Raw genomic sequence first — 25,142 nt, forward strand, 5'->3', positions numbered from 1 at the left:
GAACTAATGATGTAATCAAAAACTAATGATGTAATATATGGTGATTAACATAACAATAAAAAATTAAAAAAAAGATAGCAGTCACTCATTTTAGCTAAGGGGGGAAGGATAGCTTGATATTTTGAGGGAGGCACAGTGACCTTGTTATCTGTGCTAAGATAAAATATAAAGTGGCCTTGTTTTGTCTTATTTTATCATGGTCTCAGAGTAAACATGTAACCAACTGAGTATTGGTATTCTGTGAGATCATTTACGTTCAATAACATGGTCTAGTTGTGAGTTACAGGCCAGCACTTTTTTCTCTCTCTTTTATATGGAATAAATATATAATAATTTATTAATTATGTATATATTTTTGTATTCCTTGTCCAAATATTTCCAGTCCCTCACTGTAACACCCAGATATGTAGTATGATAATGAAATCCATTCATTTTGATAGATTTCAGTCACATAGAAGTTATAGATCTACACATATTTTTTATTTTGTCATTATGAAGGTAAACTTAAGGTATAAAGATAGACTATATTTTATTTTATTATTTATTTAGTTAGTTTTAAGTAGGCGTCACGCCCAGCATGGAGCCCAACATGGGGCTTGAACCCACAACCTGAGATCAAGACCCAAACACCCAACCAACTGAGCCACCCAGGCACCCTAAGCTAGAATATATTTTAAATGATAGGTGTGTCTTCATTTGGAGTTTTTAAATATTTAGATGTAATAGGTGCACCTCTATTTATATCTTTGTCCTAGGCTCTATAGATGTGAGTGGTGGGCATTTGCTTTTCACTCAACACATGCGACTTTTGCATCAGAACTCACCACCCAAGCTTAGAAAGCAAACAAATTCAGATAGTGAGCGATATTCAGGATACCTCCAGAGTTCAAGCACTTCTCTCACCCCTGTTGCCAATACTCTGGGTCAAGCCACCCTAATTTCTTACCTGGTGTGCTGGAATTTGTATTCTGTCAATTTAGCTAACCTAGAACTATGTTTCCCAGAATTCCATCTTGTGTAGTTTTGGGTGAGAATTTGCCACAGAGGAAGATTTAGGCAGGATTTGGAGGCAGAAGTGAGGCTGTAGCCATGCCTACTCTTGGAAGGTTGATACAGGGTCAGATGCTGCCATAGCTCATGCATGTTTTCCCTGACCTGCTGGCTCCCCTTGTCCTTGTAAGGCAGCAACTGGGCCCACAGCTCCTCCCAACCCCCTGGTTCTCTGCCTTCTGCTTCTCCAACTCCAGGTTGAAGTGTGTGTGTCAATGAAGGGCAGCTTCTATTGCTGGGTGTCAAAACTGGAGGCTTGAAGGTGTGGAGAGACCAACGGGAGATCTACTTTGTCCTCGTGGGTTCCAGCTCATCTTCGGAAGTCCTGTTTGACCTTGACATCCACCACTTCATGTCCATCTTTCAGAATACCCATCCTCTCAGAACTGCCTTGTTGACTTCTAGCCCAACACCAGATACACAAGCAACAACTTCTGTCATCCGTTTAACCAGCCCTCATAATTGTATCAGGTTAAATACCTATAATAAGTCCCTCGTTTTATATCACTCCTGATGGTTCTGCTTCTCTGATAGAACCCTGATGGATACACCTGGACTTTTGCAATCGACTCCTGGGCAGCCAGAGTCATCCTGCTAAAATTTGTCAGACATGTCACTCTGCTCAGATCCTTCCAGTAGCTTCCCACCTCTCTCTAAGTAAATGCCAGTCTTTATTCTCACTGTCCCAGACTCACTTTAGATGTCTTCCAGCAGTCCATATCCTTGCCTCATCACCAAATGTTACTGGATTCCTCAGCATCGTGGGGAGGCAAATGCTAGTCCTTGGCATGAACTCAATGAAGGCTGCTGTAGTGGAAAGCACAGAAGCTTTGGCACTCATGTCTGACCCAACTGGACCCATGAAGGCTCTCACTTGCCCAGAAACAGCCCAGTGGAATGAATTCACATAATTCCAAACTCCTGTTGGTGACCAGGAGACCAGAAAGTGAAAAATTGCTGAGAGATAAATTCCTCACTCTTCTTCCTTCTTATGGACTATTCTGAGACATAGTGGCTCTATGTCACCTCTTTGAAGAGATCCCATGTGACTGAGCAACTGGCTTTGATTTTTGTGGGACTGGCCAGCAAAGTAATGCACTAGCTTGTATTTCTTTCCTTCCTTCTCTGTTTCATTTCTCTTTCCCCCTGGCTGTGGGGATTGCAACTCCCAAGAAACCATTAGCATACAACCTTCGATTTGGACTCTGTTTTCTAGGGAACAGAGGCTGACAATTAGTACCAGAAGAGGTCCCAGAAAACAAACCTTCAGCATATGATTCTGTGGTTGTTCTTCTGACTTATGTGAAGGCAATAGGGATCTCATTGCTGGTAGCAAGTGGAGTGATTACCTTGGCCTTCAGTTGGCAACAATGATGAAAGCTTTCTCTTGTGGTGAAGGGAAGACTAAAACAAAAAACAAAAAACCACATCCAGGATCAGGCAGGTTATAAGTGGCAGTTGCAAAGGACTCTAATTGTACAACTTTAGTAGATCTCCTATGTCAGAGTCAAGGTCCTGACAGGGAAAGAGTAGGACCCTGAGACCTGGTATAGGGACATTAGGGCAGACAAACCTAAGAATCTTTATCTCATAAATTCTCCTGAGTTTTCCTGGGGGGTAGAGCAGCCCCTGACCTCTTGCCAAGGAAGAACAATTTCCCTTTTCCTTGAGACTATGCACTAATCTCACAGGAAGCAGGCACATCATAAGATGACATTTATTCTCCTCAAGACCTGCTCCCATCACCTCCTCAAATAAACAGGGTCAGTTCCCAGCAAATCCTGAGTGGGGAAATTTAAGTCCTGACCTGGGAAAAATAAGCTACACATCAAAGGAATCAAAAAATCTAGTTAATATATGTGGGAGAGATCTTGGGAGTTTTAGACATGGCAGTGAGGGGGCAGGCAAGGCAGAATGTAAGACTGGCTAATAGGGATCTCATCGTCATGGACCACTGTCCCATACTTCAGGCTTCAGTATTCTTTTTTTTTTTTTAAGATTTTATTTTTGAGTAATCTCTATACTCAATGTGGGACTCAAACCCACAACCCCAAGTTCAAGAGTGCATGCCCCACTGAGCCAGACAGGCATCACAGTCTTCAATATTCTTGCAAAGATAGCTAGATCTCAGGGGCACCTGGGTGGCTCAGTTGATTAAGCGTCTGCCTTTGGCTCAGCTCATGATCCCAGAGTCCTGGGATCAAGTCCCACAACAGGCTCCTTGCTCAGTGGGGAGTCTGCTTCTCCCTCTGCCCCTCAGCCCACTTGTGCTCTCTCTTCCCCTCTCTCTCTCTCAAATAAATAAATAATATCTTTAAACAAAAAAAAATGTTTATTTTTTTATTTTTTTATTTTTTTTTTAAAGATTTTTATTTATTTATTTGAGAGAGAGAATGAGATAGAGAGAGAGCATGAGAGGGGAGAGGGTCAGAGGGAGAAGCAGACTCCCTGCCGAGCAGGGAGCCCGATGCGGGACCCGATCCCGGGACTCCAGGATCGTGACCTGAGCCGAAGGCAGTCGCTTAACCAACTGAGCCACCCAGGCGCCCTGTTTCTTTTTTTTTAAAAAAAGGATAGCTAGACCTTGTCTCCGGTAGATGGTTTCCAAAGATGGTCACAATCGATTTCTTCCTTCCCTCTATATACGTGCCACCCCTCACATCAAGAGATGGAGACTGTTTTCCTCTTCTCCTTGAATCTAGACTGGTCTTGTGATTTGCCTTAACTAACAGAATATGGTAGAAGGACACTGTTCCAGTTCCAGACCTAAACTTCACGAAGACTGGCAGCTTCCATTTCCTCCCTCTTGGAAGCGAGCCACCATGTAAGATGCACACTGAGACCCTCACACTGTGAGGAAGTACAAGTTAGCCATGCAGAAACACCATATTAAGAGAGATGACTGGGGAACCTGCATGGCACAGTCAGTTAAGCATCCACATCCAACTCTTGATTTCAGCTCAGGTCATGAGATCAAGCCCCACATCGGGCTCCATGCTCAGCATGGAGTCTGCTTGGGATTCTCTCTCCCTCTCCCTCTGCCCCTGCTCCCTTGTGCATGTGCTCTCTATTTCTCTCAAATAAATAAATCTTTTAAAAAAGGAGATGACTGGGTGCCTAGGTGGCTCAGTTGGTTAAGCGACTGCCTTCAGCTCAGGTCATGATCCTGGAGTCCCAGGATCGAGTCCCACATTGGGCTCCCTGCTCAGCAGGGAGTCTGCTTCTCCCTCTGACTCTCTTCCCTCTCGTGCTCTCTATCTCTCATTCTCTCTCTCAAATAAATAAATAAAATCTTTAAAAAAAAAAAAGGAGATGACTGACCAGTCCACAGGTGTTCCATCCATCCCAGCTGAAGTGCCATTTATGTAAGTGAAAAGGACATCTTGGGCATCTCTTCTCCTACAAACACCTGTAAATACCACATGAAGCATATGCACAACAAACTAAGCCTAACCCAGATTACAGAATTGTGAGAAATAATAAATTGCGGTTGTTTTAAGCCTTTAAGTTTGGGGGGGTTGTTAGCAATAAATAATTGAAATATGGTCTTAAAACTTTGCAAGGATGGTTCTTTAAAGCAGGATGGTGGCCTACAATAAATGAGGTCAAGATGCTAGAACTTCCACGGTAGAGTACTTAAGAAGAGGTTGAAAAGTTCAAAGAGGGGGGAATGGAAAATCCAAAAACTCAGCACCTGACTATGTTCTCTAGGAGGGCCCAGAGGACACTCTCTTTACTGAAGCAATGAGGTGTTCACTGAGAAATGGATATCAGCATCTCTGAGTAGCTCAGTGGTATCTGTCTTTGGTAGGCTGAGATGAAGAGTAAGAGATGCGGCCATGGAACTGGCATCCCTAATATCAATAGTAATGTTGGGATTCCAGAATGGCAGAGGTAGCATCCAAGGCCTGGTGAGTATGATTAGTGTCATGGGCAGCAAGGCCAAAGTGACAATGAGGGTGCCTTGATCTGCAGGGATCTGTGGCAAGTTGACTATGGGGATGGGATGGATGGACAGCTGACTGGGTAATCCTCAATTTTTATTATTTATTTATTTATTTATTTAAATAATTTTATTTTGGGGCACCTGCGTTGCTCAGTTGGTTAAGCATCGACTCTTGGTTGTGGCTCAGGTCATGATCTCAGGGTCATGAGATCAAGCCCTATATTGGGCTCTATGCTCAGCGTGGAGTCTGCTTGAGATTCTCTCCCTCTGCCCCTCCCCCACTCTCACGAGTGCACGCTCTCTCAAATAAACAAAATCTTTTTAAAAAATAGCTTAAAAGATTTTATTTTTAAGGAATATCTATACCCATCATGGGGCTTGAACTTATAACCCCGAGACCAAGAGTCACACGTTCTACTGACTGAGCCAGCTAGGTGCCCCCTCTCACCTTTTTGTTGTTGTTGTTGTTGTTGCTTGTTTTAATTTTATTTTATTATCTTATGTTAGTCATCATACATTACATCATTAGTTTTTGATGTAGTGTTCCATGATTCATTGTTTGCGTATAACACCCAGTGCTCCATTCAATACATGCCCTCCTTAATACCCATCACCGGGCTAACCCATCCCCCCACCCCCCTCCCCTCGACTTTTATATTAAAAAAAAAATCAAGGGGTGCCTGGGTGGCTCAGTCGGTTAAGCGTCTGCCTTTGGCTTAGGTCATGATCCCAGGGTCCTGGGATTGAGTCCTGCATCAGGCTCTCTGCTCAGTGGGGAGCCTGCTTCTCCCTCTCCCTCTCCTTCTGCCTGAAACTCCACCTGCTTGTGCTTTCTCTCTCTCTCTGTCAAATAAATAAATAAAATCTTTAAAAAAAAATCAAGAGCTGATAGGTGGAAGACTGACATTAGCTGCCACAATGGAAAATCACAGTCCCTCATCCAGACCCTAGATCTGAGTTCATATAACCAGAACACTGTGACTGCAGGACAGGTTATGCTCCATTAAGGAACAACTCTGCAGTGAATGATACATAGTTACATAGAGTAAATGTCCCTCCAATCCTTCCACAAAGGGATCTGCTGCCATTTACTAAGGTAACTGTGCTTTGGAAAAAGAAGAATATTCACAATTTTCAAAGATTATTAAAGACATGGAGTCTGAGCTGACACAGAAACTAAGAGACACAAAATACCAACATAGATTTCTGGTTAGAGTGGAGACTAACAGAGGCCAGGTGATAGATGGAGTTTAACCTAAATCCAGTGGATCACATGATCCTGAAGGTACAACGTGGCTGGAGGCTGTCCAGCCAGATAGTCATATGTCCCATATTGTGAATGTCAACCAGGCTCTGAACTTAGCAACTCTATCGCTTTGGGGGAAAAAATCCATAAAAAAAAATGGTCATGGTGGCAAAGATGGAGGCTATGAATGGACCCCGAAACTTGGACTCCTTCTCCAAAGTTAATCTAACAACCGCCAACAAATAGCCAAGCAGCCAACAGTAGGCTGCAGTGTATCAGGGAGAACCGCCAGCCACCTGGTGGCAGGTCAGTTATATCAGCCCCTTTCCACTTTGGAGAAGGCAATGATTCATTCTTACTAGAATTGTTGTTTTTTTTTTTCCTTAAAGATTTTATTTATTTATTTATTTATTTATTTATTTATTTATTTATTTGAGAGAGAGAGAGAGAGAGAGAGTGAGAAACAGCATGAGAGGGTCAGAAGGAGAAGCAGGCTCCCCGCTGAGCTGGGAACCCGACGTGGGACTCGATGCCAGGACTCTGGGACCATGACCTGAGCCTGAAGGCAGTCGCTCAACCAACTAAGCCACCCAGATGCCCCTAGAATTGTTTATGTACTCCAAACATGCGTTGCGTTTCTTACCCATAGTGCTTCTCAAGCATAACTATCCAAAGGTTTAAAGAATGCTCAATCCATTTACCAGGACCAGAGGACCCATTTTATGGCAAAGGATGTGTGCTAATGGCCTCACGTACATGGCCTTCACTGGTCTTACCATATGCCGTCACTCAGAAGCAGCCAGCCTGAGAAAACATGGAATCGAATGACTTTATTTCCACAAGCTTAAATCTCCTCCTCTGCAGAATGAGGATTATAAACAATAGATGATACTTTGCAGGACTGTTGTGGGATAGGAAAGAGATCATGTATATAGGGTATTTTACATAGGTCCTGCTGTGCAGAAAGTGCTTGATAAATGGTAGGCATTATTATGAATTGAATTGTGAAAGGCCTCTGCATCCTGAGAGGAGCTGGTGGTTGGGCTTCAAGAAGCCCAGCAGGGTCGTGGATCCCACTCTAGCATGATCTGCTTTGAATACTCTTAGCTGTTCAGAAAGTCCCTGGCTTCAATTACATGTTTCTGCCAGTGGATATAGCAGAGATGCCAGCGCCAAGCAGAGCTGGAGGAAAGGGGAAAGAAAACCCAGGGTGAGTCCAGGAAATGGAAACTCAGATGAGGATTGGTTGGTTGCCTGGGGGAGAGGAGGCTGTCCAAATGTGATTACAAAAAGCCAGCCTCCAGCCGGAGAGCTGTTACCTCACTGCTGTTCCCATCTAACATCAGGCTCCGGGAAGGAAAGGAAGATTCCTCTTCTCCCCTCCTCCAAGGTAAACCCAGAAGCTAGAAAGTATGAATATCAAGCTGCTAACCTCTGCCAGGCTGCCTGCCTGTGAGCCTCATGCCCCGAGAGCCAGGATACCCATTCCTCAGGGAGGTTATACCCCTGGGTCCCTTGTAGTGCCCTGGACTAGGACTGGTCCCAGGAGATGGGTTGGGGGCTTTTAGGGGCTTGGGGTACCAAACCCCAAGAGACATGAGACTTGGATTATAGGTACCAACTCAGCAATATGTGGCCTTAACCCTGGCACTTCACGTCTTTGGGCTTTAGTTTGTCATCTGTAAAATGGAGATCAAGCTACCTTACTTGCCCAAAGGACTGGACGATTTCTGAAACCCCTTTAATGTAGGATCTAAGGTGACAGTGAGTTCATCTTTGAGGATAGATGAAGTTATCTGGATCTGGAAGTGTGGGTTTGAGCATCAGTCGACTGTGGGTTTAAATCCTGACTGCCACTTCCTAGCTGGGCAGTCTTAGGAATATTACTTAACCTCTCCCCGTTTCAGCTTTCTTATCTATAACACATGGTTGAGAACAATGGTACCTACCCCATGGGGTTGTTATGGGTATAAATGACCTTGTGTCATAAAGTGCTAAGTCCTCAATATATGGGAGGTTGTCGTTTTTAATTCAAGGAAAATTCCTTGAGCTGACAAAGATCACATTAGAGGTGAGTTTGGGGGCATATGTATTTTCCTATTCTGTGCTATAGTGGAAAGAGCGTAAGGTTTGAATTCCAACAGGCTTGAGCGTGTGTCTAGGCTGCACAATTTGCTGTGTGAGTGTTGTTGTCACGAGGAAATTGAATGCCCGCGGCTCCTTAGGAGGGTCCTGGGTTCAACTCAGAGCACCTCGCTTTTTTTTATGGACTCCTTCCGGAACAGGAGGGGAAAACCACCGAGCGGGTGCAAAAGGGCTCTGCAGACCTTCTCCCTCTCCCTCTCCTCTGGGCCAGTGACAAAGTCCGCGCGCGGCGCCACCATGCGGCAGGTGGCGGTGTCGCTCTTCCTGTGCTACCTGCTACTCTTCGCCGGCCGCGGGGCGCAGGCAGGTGAGGATCCCCGCACCAGGGAGGCCTGTGGGATAATTTTCAGAAGTGGGAGAGTTTCAGGATCCCGGCGGAGAGTCTCAGGGTCCCTGGTTCCAAGACGAGGAGGCCTATTACGATGGCCAGCTCCGGGTCGCTGTAGCCAGGGTCCCAGATTCGATTCCCCACCTGCCAATTCCTCCGTTCCACCGAAGGGTATTCTGTGCCAGGTAGGCGCCAGACACGGCGCCTTGGGTGAAGTCTCTTCCCTTCAGGGAGGCTCCCCGAAATGGAAGGATGGGGGTGGTCCTGAGCATCAGGCACAGAGTAGGGAGCCCTGCTCCCCGCTCCACTTTGTCCCCTCCCGATAGGCAAACGACAAGAGGGAAAAGAAGGCTCGGAAGGCGGAGGCTCCGGGTTCTGGGGCGCGCTGACCTACATGGCGGTCGGAGGAGGTGCGTCGGGAGAGCGCAAAGCTCGGGAAGGGGGGCGCGGCTCGGGGCCCTGCTGCGGGCGCTTGCTCATCACCTCCTCTTCCTCCAGGGCTCCTGGCCGCCGGGCTGCCCGCGCTGGGCTTCATGAGCACCGGCATTGCCGCCAACTCGGTGGCCGCCTCGCTGATGAGCTGGTCGGCCGTGGCGAACGGGGGCGGGGTGCCCGCCGGGGGGCTGGTGGCCACGCTGCAGAGCCTCGGTGAGTGGGCGGCCGGGCCCTCGGGCGGGGACGCCAGGGTCAGGTGACTCTATGAGTCGGGTGTTCTTACAATCTCCATCCTGCAGTGGGGAAACTGAGGCACCGAGGGACTAAGTAATTTACTCGAGTTCTCCCAGTTAATTAGCACCAGGGTCAGGATTCGAACCTGGTCTTATGCCTCGCTTTTAACCACCAAGGCCAGGTGCCTCACTGATGCTTTGGCCAGGTCACGACAAGCCTCAGTTTCCTCATCTTTTAACAGGGATGGCCATCCTCAATATAACATTTTATGAATCTGCTCAATCCCAGAGAACCAGATTGGCAAAGAAAGGTGGTGGAGAGGGGTGCCTGGCTGGTTCAGTTGGTAAAGCATGTGACTTTTGATCTCCCGGTTGTGAGCTCGAGCCCCATGTTGGGTGTAAAGATTATACTTAAAATTTTTTTAAATTTTTTTAATTAAAAGAAACGCATTCACTTCTCTCTCTCTCTCTCTCTTCCACCCCTTTCTTTTTCTTTCCCTCCCTCTCTCTCTGAGGCCTCCAAAATCCTAGAGAAAAGTTGCCCCTGGCAGACTCCTCTCTGCCTTCCTGAATCTTCCATCTGCTCTCAATTCTGGATGACAAAAGCTCAAAGAACCAGCCCAAAAGAATATAGTCTTTCTCAGAGGGGGCAGAAGAGAAGACACAGATCAGTCCACACCCCAGCAGTGGGAGGTGAAGGGTGTGGGCAAGGCTAGGAACAGGCCTGCACTGTAAGATGCTTGTGCATGTCACACGCTTGTGAGGAGGATGAAATCCCTTACTTGTAAGCCCCCAGGCCCCACAGGGAGGTCACCACTGAGGTGGCTGTTGGGAGCATTATTAATAACACGGTGTGTTCACCGCAGATGTGAAGAGAATGAGCTGTTATTGGTGTACTTTCCATCTTGAAACACATCTCTGATTGGAGATGGCAAGTCAAGGGGGAACTAGGATTCACTTTGCAAAAGTCCTGTCCCCTCTTAAGGCCCCTGTTTCTCTAACTGGAAAAGAAGTTGGACTTCACTAATGGTTTCCAGGCATTTGGATTCTCGGGTCTGGCGCCTGGGCCCGAAGTGACCTGGCTCTATTTGCTTTACAGGGACCAGTGGTGGCAGTGCCCTCATGGGCAAGGTTGGTGCCTTTCTAGGCTACACTGTCCACAAATTCCTCGGAAACGGCAAGGAGGAGGTGGACGATGAGGAGTAGCCAGCAGCAGCCGGGAACCCACTCCTTCCAACTGTAGCCCGGGGCTTTCTCTGTCACACTCATCAGTGACCTAAGTGAAAACAGAATAAAATTCAATCAGAAAACACTTTGCCCTGGGGCACCTGGGTGGCTCAGCCGGTTAAGCGTCTGCCTTTGGCTCAGGTCATGATCCCAGGGTCCTGGGATCGAGCCCCCGCATCGGGCTCCCTGCTCACGGGAAGTCTGCTTCTCCCTCTCCCACTGCCTGCCGCTCCCCCTGCTTGTGCTCTCTTGCTCTATCTCTCAAATAAATAAATAAATAAAATCTTAAAAAGAGAAAAGAAAGAAAGAAAATGCTTTGCTTTCTGTGAGTCACCCTTACTGTGAGAAGCCCAACAAGATATGGCTCCGATTTGCCTTCTCCACACACCTCCGACCCCTTCTCTCCTGGAGCCAACCGCAGCTCCTGGAGCACAACCAGGTGGTTTTGTCTCTGGGCCTCAGCACGTGCTGTTCTCTCTGCCTCAAATGTCCTTCTGAAGCTCATAACCCAGCTGAGACATCCCCTCCTCTGGGATTCCTTCCCAGCAGAGCCTCCTGCCACAGCGTGAACACTCAGGCTCGATTTCACAGGGTGCCTGGGGAGGCAGAGCTCAGTCTGTTCTCAGTGGGAGAAGCTTCCAGCTACTTTTCTGATTAGGCAGAGATGGAGAAGCCTGATCTCCATTCTCTGAAGAAGCACAGAGTGGTCTCCCTTAGATGGAGAATATAAGGCCAGACCTTTTCCTTGGGGAAAGTGTGTAACACCAGCTTTTTGAGGGCATGGCTCGGGCCAGGTCTCCTTCCCTCCAAGAACTCTGGGGAATCAAATGGACAGTTCGCGTATGGAGCCTTTACACCTTCGGAATGGAAAGGAAAGGCCAACCCAAACCTTTGGGGAGATCCAAAGTTAGCAAGGCCTAGCCAGGTGAACCAGGGTGCCTGGACCTAGGTGGGGTGGGGTTGCATAGGGGTCCCAGAAATCAAATGGCAGTGAAGACAGGGCTGGTGCCAGCACCAGGGTTCCGGTCTCTGAGTGGGCACACCAGCCTCCACGCCAGACCAGCCTCCTGTGGAGATCTGCATCCCTGGGAAGTGGTCATGTGTGAACCACAAAAGCTGGTCACAAAAGGGCCATTGCAGCTGTGCTCAGGCCTCCCCTGCCCCACCCCACTTATAATCCAGACATTCTTCTCCAGTTACCAATGTGTGTGGGAGGGTGGGTAAGAGGTCCCATCCTGCCCGCTCCTGCCCCCAGATCTCACGCCATCTCTGTGGCTGGCAATCGTGTGCCTCAGCTGGCTTGCCCCAGGCCCCAGAGAAACACTGCTCGTGGAAGAGGTTCATAGGTGGGAGAGACACCACCTGCTCCTCACACTCTCTTCATGGCTTGTGTCCAGGAGCAAAAGCTGGGCTGAGTCCCCTGAGCCAATACGCACCACAGGGGCCTCAGCTGAGTCCTGTCTTGGCTGGGGCCGTCCACAGAGGGGCAGAGAGTGGACTTCTGCCTCCAGAGGGAGGCGGAGTCTCAAGCATCACACTCTACTGAGGCCTGCACCCCAGTTTGTCTATAGGGTTGACATCCCAGAGACATAGTGTATATCCCTCAACACCTTCAGGGAAGGCATTGTTTCTAATTTCTCTCTCCTCTCCAATGCCTGGCACAGGCCTGGCACACAGTAGGTGCTAATATATGTGGGTAGAATTGAACCTGAGGTCAGTCTCCTCTCATCTACCCCTTCACCTTCCCCAATAGTCATGGGAAGAATGACTGGATCTCTTGTTCTTTCTCTCGGGGACCCTTAGTAATACCCACTGTCACTACCATGTAGGCCTGAGAATGGGGGAGCTGAACCCCCTTTAACACTGGTCTGAGTAAACACAGGCCTTTAACCTCTTACTCAGCATTCTCCAGCATAGATGAGGCTGAGGTTTTCCAATAAGACAGTGGAGCATAGTAGTTAGGAATTTCCTCTGGAGTCCTATAGACCTAACACAAGTCCCTTCACTTCATGTGACTCAGTTTCCTCCTTTGTAAGATTAAAGGATAAAGCAGAGAGAAAAAAGCCAAATAACAACCAGGAACTAGATCATGTGACTTTGGAGTCAGGGTTTACTTTCTGGAGCTCACAGACCCTGTTCTTCCTTTCTCCTTAGGATGGGCACCCTGCCCCCAGGAGCATAAACCCCCCACTTATTCCCTTGGTGTCTTTTTTTTTAAGATTTCATTTATTTATTTGAGAAAGAGCAAGAGTGAGAGAGAGCACAAGCAGAGGGAGTGGCAGAAGGAGCAGGAGAAGCAGGCTCCCTGCTGAGCAGGGAGAACGGATGTGGATGCGGATCTTGATCCCAGGACCCCTGGTCATGACCTGAGCCAAAAGTAGACACTTAACCAACTGAGCCACTCAGGTGCCCTGGCATTTTTTTTTTTTTTTAAGATTGATTTATTTATTTGGAACGCCTGGGTGACTCAGCCGGTTAAGTGTCTGCCTTCGGCTCAGGTCATGGTCCCAGGGTCCTAGGATCATTTCTGGAGTCGGGCTCCCTGCTCATCGAGGAGTCTGCTTCTCCCTCTCCCTCTGCCTTCCACTTCCCCTGCTTGTGCTCTCTCTCTCTCTCGCAAATAAATAAAATCAGAGCGCGCGCACGAGAGAGAGAGAGAGAGAGAGAGAGAGAGGAGGGGCAGGGAATCCTTAAGCAGACTCCTTGCTGAGCGTGGAGCCCGACTCGGGGCCTGATCCCAGGACGCTGAGATCATGACCTGAGCTGAAACCATGAGTTGGACGCTTTAACCCAGTGAGCCACCCAGGCGCCCCTTCCCTTGGTATCTTATTCCCTTGAACAGCTTCAAGGCCAGAGACAGACAGACAGCTCAGCCCCCAGGATTTCAGATTTGAGGCCTCAGCACTTCTCAGGCTGAATGACACTGAAAATGACCCGTCTTTGAGGAGACACTCTTCTTCCCACAGGATCCCTTGGGTCTCTGCAGGATAACTCCTTGTGTTCATTCTGCAGGCATTTCCTGGGCACTCAGTCTGTGTCTGGCACTGTGCCAGTTGCTGAGAACACCGTGGTGGAAGAGACCTGGTTCCCACCTCCTTGGAGCCCACAGTGCACAAACTAGGAGCCCCCACAAAGTATCTATGACCCCCTTCTCCCTCCCTGTCACCCCCTCCTTGCCCCCATCTCCCTTTACCCATCCTGGCCCTTGTGAGCCATCATGGGCCACAATCATCCTTCTACAAAGTGTGAGGCAGAACAATGAACACAAACCAGAATTCACTTATGCAACAAGTCAGGAGATGCTAATGCACTTTTAGCCTCCTCCTTGGCAATGGCCTTCAGAGAGACAAAAAGCTGAGTCCTGGCTCAGCAACAGGGTGGTGCCTCCAGCAGGTTACCTGCCTTCTGCGAGCCGTAGCTTCCTCATTTTTAAAACAAGGGGGCTTGGATATTATGGTCTCGGAGGTATCCCCTGCTCTAAAACTGCTGAGCCTGAAGTACATGCTTCGGAATCCTCTCAGTCATGTCTGACCCTGGCCCTCTGAGAGTGGATTTTATTTTTAGAAGCTGCCAAAAGCCACCTTGTGATGCCAACTTTGGTGACTAAGGTGGGTGATGGCGCCGAGAGATGCCATGTTTGGTCACAAATGAGGGTGACTAGAGACCAGCAGGGCAGTTCCTCATTCTGAGACCACACCCTAAGACAAGTCCAAAAATAGATCCCATCTGTGTGACTGACTTGATGGAAAACAACACTGAGGTCCTCTGTCCTCATCATTTCTCTCTGGACCTCAGTGTCCTAGTCTATGAAATGGAAGAGGGGAGGAGTTGAACCCTCATCTAGACCTAGAATGTCTTTCCCAAGTACTCAAGTGAGAAGTGTCTTTCTCTTTAATAAAATCCCTTCACATAGGGATTTCTTTCATTCTTTAAGGGCCTCCCTGGCCCCCAAGACCCTTGAAAGTAAGCTCACTCCCTCTCAGGGCCGACTTCCCAGCATCCCATGGCGCTATGTGCTGTTATGGCCACCAGGTGGCAGTACAATCCCGCTCTGAATCTCCCTCAGCCTGCATCATCCTTTAGCAGCTTCACAATTACCACCAGCCCTCCCTGGGGCATACACCACAAGGGATGCTGAAGACCAAAATGAATCAGACCCTGCCCCTGCTCTACAGCACGAGCTCCTGAAGCTCACGGAAGTGGTCACTCCTGAGGATCCCTGCCCCTCCTCTCCCTTGCATTGCCGGCCCTCAGTCCTGCAATGCTGAGATCTCCAAACTCCCCAGCAGGGCATTCAGGACCCTCTGCAATCAGGTCTCACCCCCAGGCCTACAGCCTGTTCTTCCAAACCAGAGCCACAGGGATCTAAATGAAAAGGAGACGAACACCCCCCTACACTTCCTGGCTGGGCAGCAGAGAGTGATGCCAGGTACAGGGTATCCCTGGATTCGGGCTTGAAGGGGGCCTGGGCCAGCAGGGGGCCTGGGTCAGCAGTGGCTGGAGGGAGTTGAGGCAGAGGAGGCCTGTGGCTTCCTGTGAAGAGCTAAAGAGCCACTTCCTTTAAGCAGATGGCTGTGGGGGAGGGGCAGAAGAGTAGGGAGTATGGGCTGCCTGGCTTAGGGGGAAAAGAAAGGGGCCCCAGCAAGGCCCCATGGAGAAGTCCAGAGCAACCTTCTATTTCCCTTCCATCTGAGGTTTCTGTGGAGGAAACAGTGCAGACAGGTAGGGTCACACCCTTCTCATGTGCTATGAAGCCCCAGAGAAAGGAATCAGGTTAGGGGCAGGCTCAAGAAATGGAGCCTTGGTTACTCCAAGAAGCAGGCCCAAGCACTCACTCCCAAGTAACCAAGTCCAAGTACCAAGCCTCAGAGCCCAGTCCCAGACCTCCAGATCCAAGGTTTTACATATATTAACTCATTTAATCCTGACAACAATCCTCTTGGATGTTATTAAGGATCCTTGCTTTTTTAAAAGAAGAGATCACGGCAGAGAGAGGTGAAATGACTTCTCTAAGGTAAACAACTAGCAAGTGGCAGGACCAGGATTTGAAACTTGACAGGTGCTCTAGAACAGTACTTGGCACCCCGCGAGGACTCTATAAATAATTGTCCAATAAAAGTACTTAATATTAATCTCCCTTGATCCCACCCATCCCCCACACTCAATCCAGCAACCAGCCAGCCTGTAGATCCTATCTTCTAATTATTTCTTGAGTCTCCTCACGGCTCTCCACCCACATGGCCCCCTCTCATCATCTAGCTCACTACCCTCAGTCCTGGAGGTCACCTACAATGTCTTCCTAATGGGTCTCCCTGTGTCCACTCTTGTCTATTCTCCACACAGAGCCTCAAAGATCTTAAAATAAAGCAAAACAAAGTGACCCCCTCCTTCCCGCTTAAAGCCCTCCCCCAGCTGCCTATCACACTTAAAATTCTACTCCTTTACTCTTGTCTTCAAGGTCTTAAATAATCTGCTCCTTCAAAGCTCCAGAGTCTTACCTCAACTTGCTTCCCCTCCCCCAACTCTTTTCCAGCCATACTGGCCTCTTTTTCCTTTCCAGAACCCTCCAAGTGTGTGCCAACCTCAATGCCTTTCCATAAGCTCTTCCCTCTGCCTGGAACACTTTTGTTGCTTCAGGAGTCAGCTCGAATATAACTTCTTCAGAGACCCAAGCCCCCAGTCTAAATTAAACACTCCGTTATCCCAGCAGCCTGTACCTTATGTTCCTAGAATGGATCACGATTGTAATAAAAGCATGATTGGTGTAAGCATTTGTTACTGTCAGACTTCCTCACTAGACTCCGAGCTCCCTGAACACAAGCACTGGGTTCATTGTTATTTATCGCTAGCACCCAGCTCAGCTCCTGGCACACAGCGCCCAAGAGCTATGGTTGAGTGGATGGTCCAGATGGATGGACAGACAGATGAAGGTGGATGAAGAGCAACTGAGTGAATAAATACATTTTAAAATTAGAAGACTATTCACCCTGCCTCTATTTCTCAGGGCAGGTATGTGTGCGATTCACATGGGAATCCACTGCCCGCACCCCGCCCCCCCCCCCGCACCAGGCTTTTCCCAAGCGAGGCCACTGGGCGGGGCTTCCTGGACGGCCGCGTGACGTCACAAGGGAGGCGTGACCGGAGGCTGCCTCTGCTTCCTAATTGGCGGGCGCGGGGCGGCGGCAGGCACGCTCAGCGCCGCTGCCGTCGGAGGGTAGCGGCGCTGGGAGGCGAGAGGCGGAAGCGTGCGGCGATGTGTCGCCGTAGCCGCTGCAGCAGCTGCGCCAGCTTCAGCGCGCCGGGGCGCCCTGGGGCACGTTCGCGGCGCGCCGAGCGTTTGGCTAGTTTCACGCCGCTCTGCGGGGAGAGGGGACAGAGGAGGGGACGCGCGCTGTGTCTAGACCGCTCCCCGCTGCGGGCAGGGCAGATAAAGTGTGGCGAAGCTTCGGGGCGCCCACTGGAGCGCAACTATTTCGGGCCTCTGACCTCAGAGAGGAAAGTCCCGGAAGCACAGCCCCACCCTCCCCCTCACTCTCCTGGACACGCCCCGCCTCCTTACCCCCCACCTTAAATGTAGACCCGAAAGTGCTGTAGGACAAGGAGTCTGCAAACCTGGTTTCCAGCCCTATCTCTATATGACCCGGAACAAGAGTCCCGCCATCTGCACCTCAGTCTGCTCATCTGCAGAATGGAGCCGTACTGCATTAAATGATGTGATGTGTCAAGTGCCTAATACTGGACTGGCACATACTGGGTCCTCAGTAGATACTAGTTTTCTGCTCCCTGACCCTGACCCTGCCACTGATTTGCTCTGTGGCCTGGAGCAATTTCATTTAACCTCTGTCGGGGGCCTCACTTCCCTATCTTCTGACGACAGAATTGTCCTTCCAGCCCCTACGTTCTGAGGGCTAAGACTTAACCGACTCATTGAATCAGTGATGAGCTGAGACCAGACCCCACCTCCAGGTGTCACTTGACTTCTCTGAGGTTCCTCTGACCCATGAACTTCCTCATCCTCCCTGAGATGCCTCTAATGAGGTTGTGCCTAAGAGAGCGGCACTCCCCTGAGTTTCTGCGCGGTCTTAGGGCCTGCAGGGACTTTAAAGGACATCCCAGACATCCTTCCTCAGTGTTTTTACTGGGGTTGGATCACTACCCCCCACCCACACACACGCTTCCACCACCATGTAAAACCCTTTGGTGACTCCCAATGGCCTCAGGCTACTCAGCAAGACCCACAAGTCCCTACCTAGGTCTCTACTCTCAGCCACACCCCCTCCGCTCTCTCCCAGCCAGGCTCTAGACAGACGGAGCTGCTCTCAACTCTCTTTCCTGTCCTCCAGGTATTTGCACAGATGGTTCTCTCCCTGCCCCATCCTCTCGCAGAGACCTGGCTCGCTCCTCATCCTCGACCATCACAGGACAGGGTGGATCCTGACCCCTAGGATGGATCCCTTTAATTTAGATGAGGACTGGTGACTTCTGACCTCACCCAACTCAGTCACTGCCCTTTGCTTTCTACTCTTCCGACATGCTAAACTTTCAGCTCCTTGAAAATGCAGGGTTCTCTCTTGCCTCTAGGCATTGCACCACCTGTTCTCTCAAACCTAAACACTCTTCTCTTCCCTACTTTAACTCATACTGGTCCTTCAGAGCTCAGTTTAGAAGTCCTCGACCAGTCCCTCCCATATCATGTACCCTCTTTCTTGCCACTATTTAATGTCTGCTGAGTGAATCCTTGCCCAGGGCTTGTCCAGTCTCTGTTTATATACCTCAGAGACAGGGAGCTCACTACTATTGAAGCAGCCTACTCCATCTGCCCATTAGAAGGCTCCAATTCCTGCCCACCTCCAACCAGTGCCCAAGAGATTCCCTGGAACTGAGGCCCAGAGTGAGCAAGTACTTTGAGGTACTTGGTGCAGATCAGGGTCCACCCACCTGTCCTGGGGGCTTGTGCAGCTCACCTGACCCTAATAGGCATCAGCACTGGCCAGATCCCCCATAGCCTGGATCCACTTGTAGGCCTGGGACTTGAGACACAACTCGTGGGACTTGAGACACAACTCATGTTCCCTTTCACCTAGGAGCCTTTCACCACAGGGGACAGGGATGCCAGCACCCTAGTCTAGGTGGGGGAAAGCCACTGGACTAGCACTGGACTCCTGTTGCCTCATTCAACCCCATGCCAGCCCTGTAAGGAAGATATGATATTCCCATTTTACAGATGCATAAACTGAGGTTTCTGGATAGATGCTATTTACCTAAAGTCAGGCAGTGAGATAGTGGCAAAGCCATGCTGTACTTCAAAGCCCAACCTCTTTCCTCTGTCCCTTAGCTTGGTGCCTCTTATCTACCTGCCCTGCTCCCAGGCCCATTCTGCTCAAAGCATCATGAAGTCCTGAAGGGTCCCATTCTCCTATTCCCCATAGCTGGGTCCTGTCCCCACTGGGGCATCAGCAGCGGTGCCTGGGCAGCAGCTAAGGGCTGGCTGAATGCTAGGAGTCATCTTTTCCTTCTGTACCTGGTCACTCCCCAAAACTGCAGAGGGACCCAGACCAAAATTAGGCAGTGGCCACGGAGCTGTCTTATAGACACCAAGTCTCTGAGACTGGGCTGGGCCATTTATTTGCTATGTGACCTTGGGTGAGTTCCATTCCTTCTTGGAGCCTCAATTTACCATCCGTAAAGAGGACAAATTATCCCTTCCCAGGGCCTCAGAGTGCCAGAATTCAGGAAAGCTGCTCTCTCTCCCAGCTACCTCACCCTTGAACCCTCTGTCCTTGGGGAACAGAGCCCCTCTCCGGGATCCCTGTGGTAGCAAAACTCCAGCCTCAACTGCACATAGCCTGTCCTCCGTGGGGGTCACAGATCCTGGGTTGGGTGGGCACCAGGTTGGGAAGACTAGCTTCCCCAGCTTCAGCCCCTTTCAGCCTTCATCCCTGCTGGGGAGCCGGCTCTCATCACATCTGCTCCTCCACTGTCTGTGGCCTTTGCAGAGCCATTCCCCAGGGGACTCTGCCTCCCCTGCCTCCTCCAGTCTAACCTCCCTCCCTTCCTCCTCCCACCAATGTTTATCCATGCCTACTCTGTGCATAGATCACTGCCCGTCCTTGTAAAGCTCACAGTTCAGTGGGGGAGACGGACAAGGAAACTGAGTTACAATCCACTCACCCATCCCAAATCCTATGGCCCTCCCTGCTGCTGCCCTCACCTGTACAGTCTGTTCTCCACACTGCAGCCTGTAAAAAGGGAGGTCAGAACCTGTTACTATGCTGCTCTGTCCCCTCCCGTGGCTCCCCATCTCCAAGGAAAAGCCAGCGTCCTTGCTATGACCTGCAAGGCCGGCATGATCTACCTCATCGCCTCCCACTCTCCCATCTGAACACTCCATTCCAGCTGCATTGGCTGCCTTGTTGTTTTCAACATGCCAAGCATGCTCCTGGCTCAGGCATTTGCATCTGTCCTTGGTCCTGCTAGGAGTGTCTTCCGCCAGGTATCCGTGTGGCCTCCATCTCTTCACTCAGGTGTAACCACCTCATCCAGGGGACGTCCCTGGCTGCCCTCTGTCCTTTTATCTGTTCTGTTGTTTTTCTTGCCACTACCAAGTGACATGTAATTATTGTTTATTGTCTGTTCTCTTACAGAGTATAAGTCCCACGAGATCTCCTGAGGTTCACCACCCTCAGAAAAAAAAAAAAAATGGAAAAGAATACCAGGAAACTGTATGAGTGGGGGGGGGGAGAGGACAAGACTAACTTCACTACTATAGATAATATTTAAAGTGTCAAGGGGCGCCTGGGTGGCTCAGTCGTTAAGTGTCTGCCTTCGGCTCAGGTCATGATCCCAGGGTCCTGGGATCGAGCCCCGCATCGGGCTCCCTGCTCCGCGGGAAGCCTGCTTCTCCCTCTCCCACTCCCCCTGCTTGTGTTCCCTCTCTCGCTCTGTCAAATAAATAAATAAAATCTTTAAAAAAAAAAAAAAGACAGGTAGCCAACTGGGAAAAAAAATTAGACCTGTACATCATATCGAGTACTTCACTGAGGATAAGCTCCAAAGGGATCAAATATTTATATTAAAAAAAATCAAAACAAAATCATAAAACACTAGAGAAAGACATCGGAGAATCTATAATCTCAGACTGAGAAAAGTCTAACCATGACTCAAACCCAAAAAGCTGTCAATAAAAGTTTGATTAGGGCACTTGGCTGGCTCAGTCGGTTAAGCGTCTGCCTTCGGCTCAGGTCATGATCTCAGAGACCTGGGATCAAGTCCTGCCTTGGGCTCCCTGCTCAGTGGGGAGCCTGCTTCTCCCTCAGCCTCTGCCCCTCCCCCTCCCCCTGCTTGTGCGCGCTCGCTCTCTCTCTCTCTCTCTCTCTCTTTCTCTCTCTCGCAAATAAATAAATAAATATCTTTTTAAAAAGTTTGATTAGAGTCAACTACGTACAAATCAAAAACTTTTGCAAGTAAAACACTATAAATCGAGTCATAAGACAAATGACAAACTAGAGGAACATGTTTGCAACTCAGATCACAAAGGGTCATCTCTCAGGCGCCTGGGTGGCTCAGATGGTTAAGCGGCTGCCTTCGGCTCAGGTCATGATCGAGTCCTGCATCGGGCTCCCTGCTCCGCGGGAAGCCCGCTTCTCCCTCTCCCGCTCCCCCTGCTTGTGTTCCCTCTCTCGCTGTGTCTCTGTCAAATAAAAAAAAAAAAAAAATCTTTAAAAAAATAGATAAATAATAAAAAGCAAGGTACAGAGAAGCATATGATATTCCACTGTTTGTAGATAAAGGGGATTTGAAGATTTTTTGTTTATATGTATTTATAATCTTACTGAGTGACAGCATAACCAGTGATTAAGAGCACAAACTCAGAAGCCAGACTGACTGCCTTAGTTCCAAATACACATTCTAGAATGATACTGGGTTGAGTAATGTCCCACCAAAATTCATGTCCACCTGGAACCTATGAAAGTGACCTTGTTTGGAAATAGGGTCTTTGTAGATCAAGTTAAGGTCATACCTGATTAGGGCAGGCCCTAAATCCAACACGACTGGTGTCCTTATAAGAAGAGGAGTATTTGGACACAGAGACAGACACGCAGTAGAAAATGCCATATGAATCAAAATTAAAAGTACTGATGCGAGTTCCCTATATAAAAAAAGAAAGAAAAGAAAAGAAAATGCCATATGAAGACAGAGGCAGAGATTGGAGAGATGCATCTACAGGCCAAGGAACACCAAGGATTGCCGGCAACCACCTGAGGCTGGGAGAGACGCGTGGGACAAATTCTCCCTCGAGCCCCTAAGAAGAGTGAACCCTGGGGCACCTGGATGGCAGTCGGTTAAGCGTCTGCCTTTGGCTCAAGTCATGATCCCAGGGTCCTGGGATGGAGCCCCTGCTCAGCGGGGAGCCTGCTTCTCCCTCTCCCTCTGCCCCTCCCTCTGCTTGTGCTCTCTCTCTCACTCTCTCTCTCAAATAAATAAATAAAATCTCAAAAAAAAAGAATGAACCCGGTCGACACCTCAGTTTTGGACTTCTAGCCTCCAGAACTATGAGAGAACAAATGTCTGTTGTTTGAAGACATCCGGTTTGTGGTAATTTGTTATGACAACCCTAGAAAACTAATATGGCTACTTAGAAAGCTGTGCAATCTTGGGCAATAATTCAGCCTCTCTGTGCCCTACTTTCTTCCTCTGTAAAGTGAGGCTAATAGTATTTACCTCACAGCGTTGAGTTATGAGGATTAAATGAGTTAATCTTTTAAAGAATTTAGAATAAGGTCTGACACATAGTAAGTGCTATATAAATGTTAATTAAATATATGCTTGCATTTGTATAAAGAAATCCTAGAAGGACAACCAAGAAACTAATGCGTGTGATTGGTGCAAGAGGGAATAAGGGGATGGAGGGGAACTCGATTTTGCAGAGCCTTTGCATTCCTTTTAGGGCCTTTGCATTTGGGGGGCTTTTAATAGATTTTTCTTTTTGAACCATATGAATATATCATCTATTTAAAAATTAAATTAAGGGGTGCCTGGCTGGCTCAGTCAGTGGGGTGTGAGACGCTTGATCTTGGGGTCAAGATTTTAATATTTTAAGTAATCAAGATTTTAGGAGGGGAGGGACTGTGTCGGCTTTGTTCATAGCTGTAGCCTTAGTCCCGGGCCCATTCAATAAATATTTGTTGGATGGATGGGTGAAATGACACGCCACATGTAAAATGCTGAGCATGGGGCCTGGCATTCAGCAGAGGGTTCCCTTTTACTCCCCTCACTTGCCTTGGACATCTTCACGTTCTTGTTACCCACGCCGCACCCCAGGAGTACCTCCCATGTGACCACATGAGCTCCTTCTCTCAGAGGCCCCCTCTCCCCCAACTCTCCCCTCTCCTCTCCAACGGCCCCACACTTGACTATCGACCTGGGGGTGTGATGTGTCTCCTCCATTAGACAATGGTCCCCCTGTGCAGGAACTGTGGGGACTATGGTTCAGCCTCATTCTGGCTCCCTCCTTTCCCAGGGCTCGGCCTGTGGAGCCACCCACAGGGACCACTGTGTCATTTCCTAACTCTAGTAAGGAACTCCAGGCTTGTTCCCCGATCTGTCAGTAAGTCCCTTCTGCAGTCTAACTGAAATATTTCTTGCTACAATAAAGAATGAATTTCCTCTTAGTTCCCTAGGACCTCCGAGAGAGCCGCTGGGCAGTGCTTTCCTATATTCTTTGTTGGCTGTCAGAGACTTGGAGATGGGTCCTCACCATGGAATTTCCAGGTCAGGTTCTCAAGCAGAGCCACACCGGCCAGATGCTTGGCAGGAAAGATTTCTCCTTTATTCAGCTCCAAGGATGTCATCAGGCCCCACAGAGCTGCCAGCTCTCTAGGACCGTGTCCATCAGGTGGTTGGGGGCCAGGCACAAGGTGGGATGGGCACAGTTGTGGTTGTTAATAAAGATGGATGAGGGGCGCCTGGGTGGCTCCGTCGTTACGCGTCTGCCTTTTGCTCAGGTCATGATCCCAGGGTCCTGGGATCGAGCCCCACGTCGGGCTCCCTGCTCCGCGGGGAGCCTGCTTCTCCCTCTCCCACTCCCCCTGCTTGTGTTCCTGCTCTCTCTCTCTCTCTCTCTCTCTCTCTGTCAAACAAATAAATAAAATCTTAAAAAATAAATAAATAAAGATGGATGAGGGGAGAGATTGATACCTGTGACCTTGACCTTGCTTCCACCTCCCCCTTCTTCATGTATCCATCCATTCATTCAGCCTGTCAGAGTAAAAGGAGTACCAACTACGTGCCAGACACCCACCTCTTACCTTCTCTAACCTCGCTCTCCCTGTCTGTAAAATGGGAATAGTAGCCCCCTCTTATGGGGACTACTTGGCCAACAAAGAATATAGGAAAGCACTGCCCAGCGGCTCTCTCGGAGGTCCTAGGGAACTAAGAGGAAATTCATTCTTTATTGTAGCAAGAAATATTTCAGTTAGACTGCAGAAGGGACTTACTGACAGATCGGGGAACAAGCCTGGAGTTCCTTACTAGAGTTAGGAAATGACACAGTGGTCCCTGTGGGTGGCTCCACAGGCCGAGCCCTGGGAAAGGAGGGAGCCAGAATGAGGCTGAACCATAGTCCCCACAGTTCCTGCACAGGGGGACCATTGTCTAATGGAGGAGACACATCACACCCCCAGGTCGATAGTCAAGTGTGGGGCCGTTGGAGAGGAGAGGGGAGAGTTGGGGGAGAGGGGGCCTCTGAGAGAAGGAGCTCATGTGGTCATAGTGAAAATCAAATGAGCAAATGTACAAATGTACAAAAAACTTTAGCATAAAACTTGGTTCATTGCAAATACTCAAAAAACATGTTGTTTTCAACATAATCAGCACTGAGAGATGCCGGCTCTGGGTCAGGCTTTCAAGGCTGACATAGAAACAATATTTATAAAATAAACCCCAAGCAAGAGGGTATAGTACTTGGGGGCAAATTGGGGCTGGGAATTTGTGGTCCATTCCTTAATGCCTTCTCCCTTCCCTGAACCTGATAAACTCCTAAGTAGAGTGATTTCTGCCATTTTGCTTTGTCTCTCCTTCAGACTAGGGGATCTCAGGGCAGAGCTTCGTCTCTTTCTTGAAACTGGGGGCAAGATTATGTTTCTTCCATACATTTCAAATGTTGGCATTACCTAACATTTACTCTGCACACTAATACAGGACAACAGGCACTTCACATGCATCATCTTAGTTCATTGTGTAACATAGATTTTTATTAATATATCCATTTTACAGACCAGGAGACCGAGGCTTCAGGAGTTTAAGCAATTTATTCAAGGTCACTCAGCCAATAGTTGGAGAAATGAGGATTTGTCCAGTGGCCCACGTCAGGGTTATGGAGAGAGGGCAGTGTTTGTCAGTTCAGATAGACCCTGAACAAAAACCCAGCTTTTTTTTTTTTTTTAATTCATTCACTAGCTGTGTGACCTTGGGCAAGTCTCCAGAGCTCTCTGGCCTTGGTTTCCCTATCCCTATAAAAGGAAGAGCAACTCT

General features: G+C 48.9%; 1 protein-coding gene across 2 annotated transcripts; it reads left to right on the forward strand.

Moving 5' to 3' along the window:
* Positions 1-7,522: 7,522 nt before the first annotated feature.
* IFI6 (interferon alpha inducible protein 6) lies at positions 7,523-16,378 on the forward strand. Of its 2 annotated transcripts, none has more exons than XM_025856794.2 (6): positions 7,523-7,632; positions 8,599-8,694; positions 9,042-9,125; positions 9,214-9,363; positions 10,483-13,744; positions 16,144-16,378. In XM_025856794.2, exons 2-5 carry the CDS (start codon positions 8,625-8,627, stop codon positions 10,587-10,589), a joined length of 411 nt encoding a protein of 136 aa, XP_025712579.1. In that variant the 5' UTR covers positions 7,523-7,632; positions 8,599-8,624; the 3' UTR covers positions 10,590-13,744; positions 16,144-16,378. The 2 variants fall into 2 exon arrangements, with proteins under 2 accessions (XP_025712579.1, XP_073759215.1); XM_073903114.1 differs by having other exon boundaries at positions 16,171-16,378.
* Positions 16,379-25,142: the final 8,764 nt, after the last annotated feature.

Source organism: Callorhinus ursinus, unplaced genomic scaffold (genome assembly GCF_003265705.2).
Source record: "Callorhinus ursinus isolate GAN/ISIS: 27379988/994484 unplaced genomic scaffold, GSC_fseal_2.0 scaffold18, whole genome shotgun sequence".
Classification (NCBI taxonomy): Eukaryota; Metazoa; Chordata; class Mammalia; order Carnivora; family Otariidae; genus Callorhinus; species Callorhinus ursinus.

Bases quoted from the DNA above. Each gene is read 5' to 3' on its own strand.
- IFI6 (XM_025856794.2), top strand. From the start codon at position 8,625: ATGCGGCAGGTGGCGGTGTCGCTCTTCCTGTGCTACCTGCTACTCTTC. The intron at 8,695-9,041 runs GTGAGGATCCCC...CCCTCCCGATAG, and splicing joins CGGCCGCGGGGCGCAGGCAG to GCAAACGACAAGAGGGAAAA. The intron at 9,364-10,482 runs GTGAGTGGGCGG...TTTGCTTTACAG, and splicing joins GGCCACGCTGCAGAGCCTCG to GGACCAGTGGTGGCAGTGCC.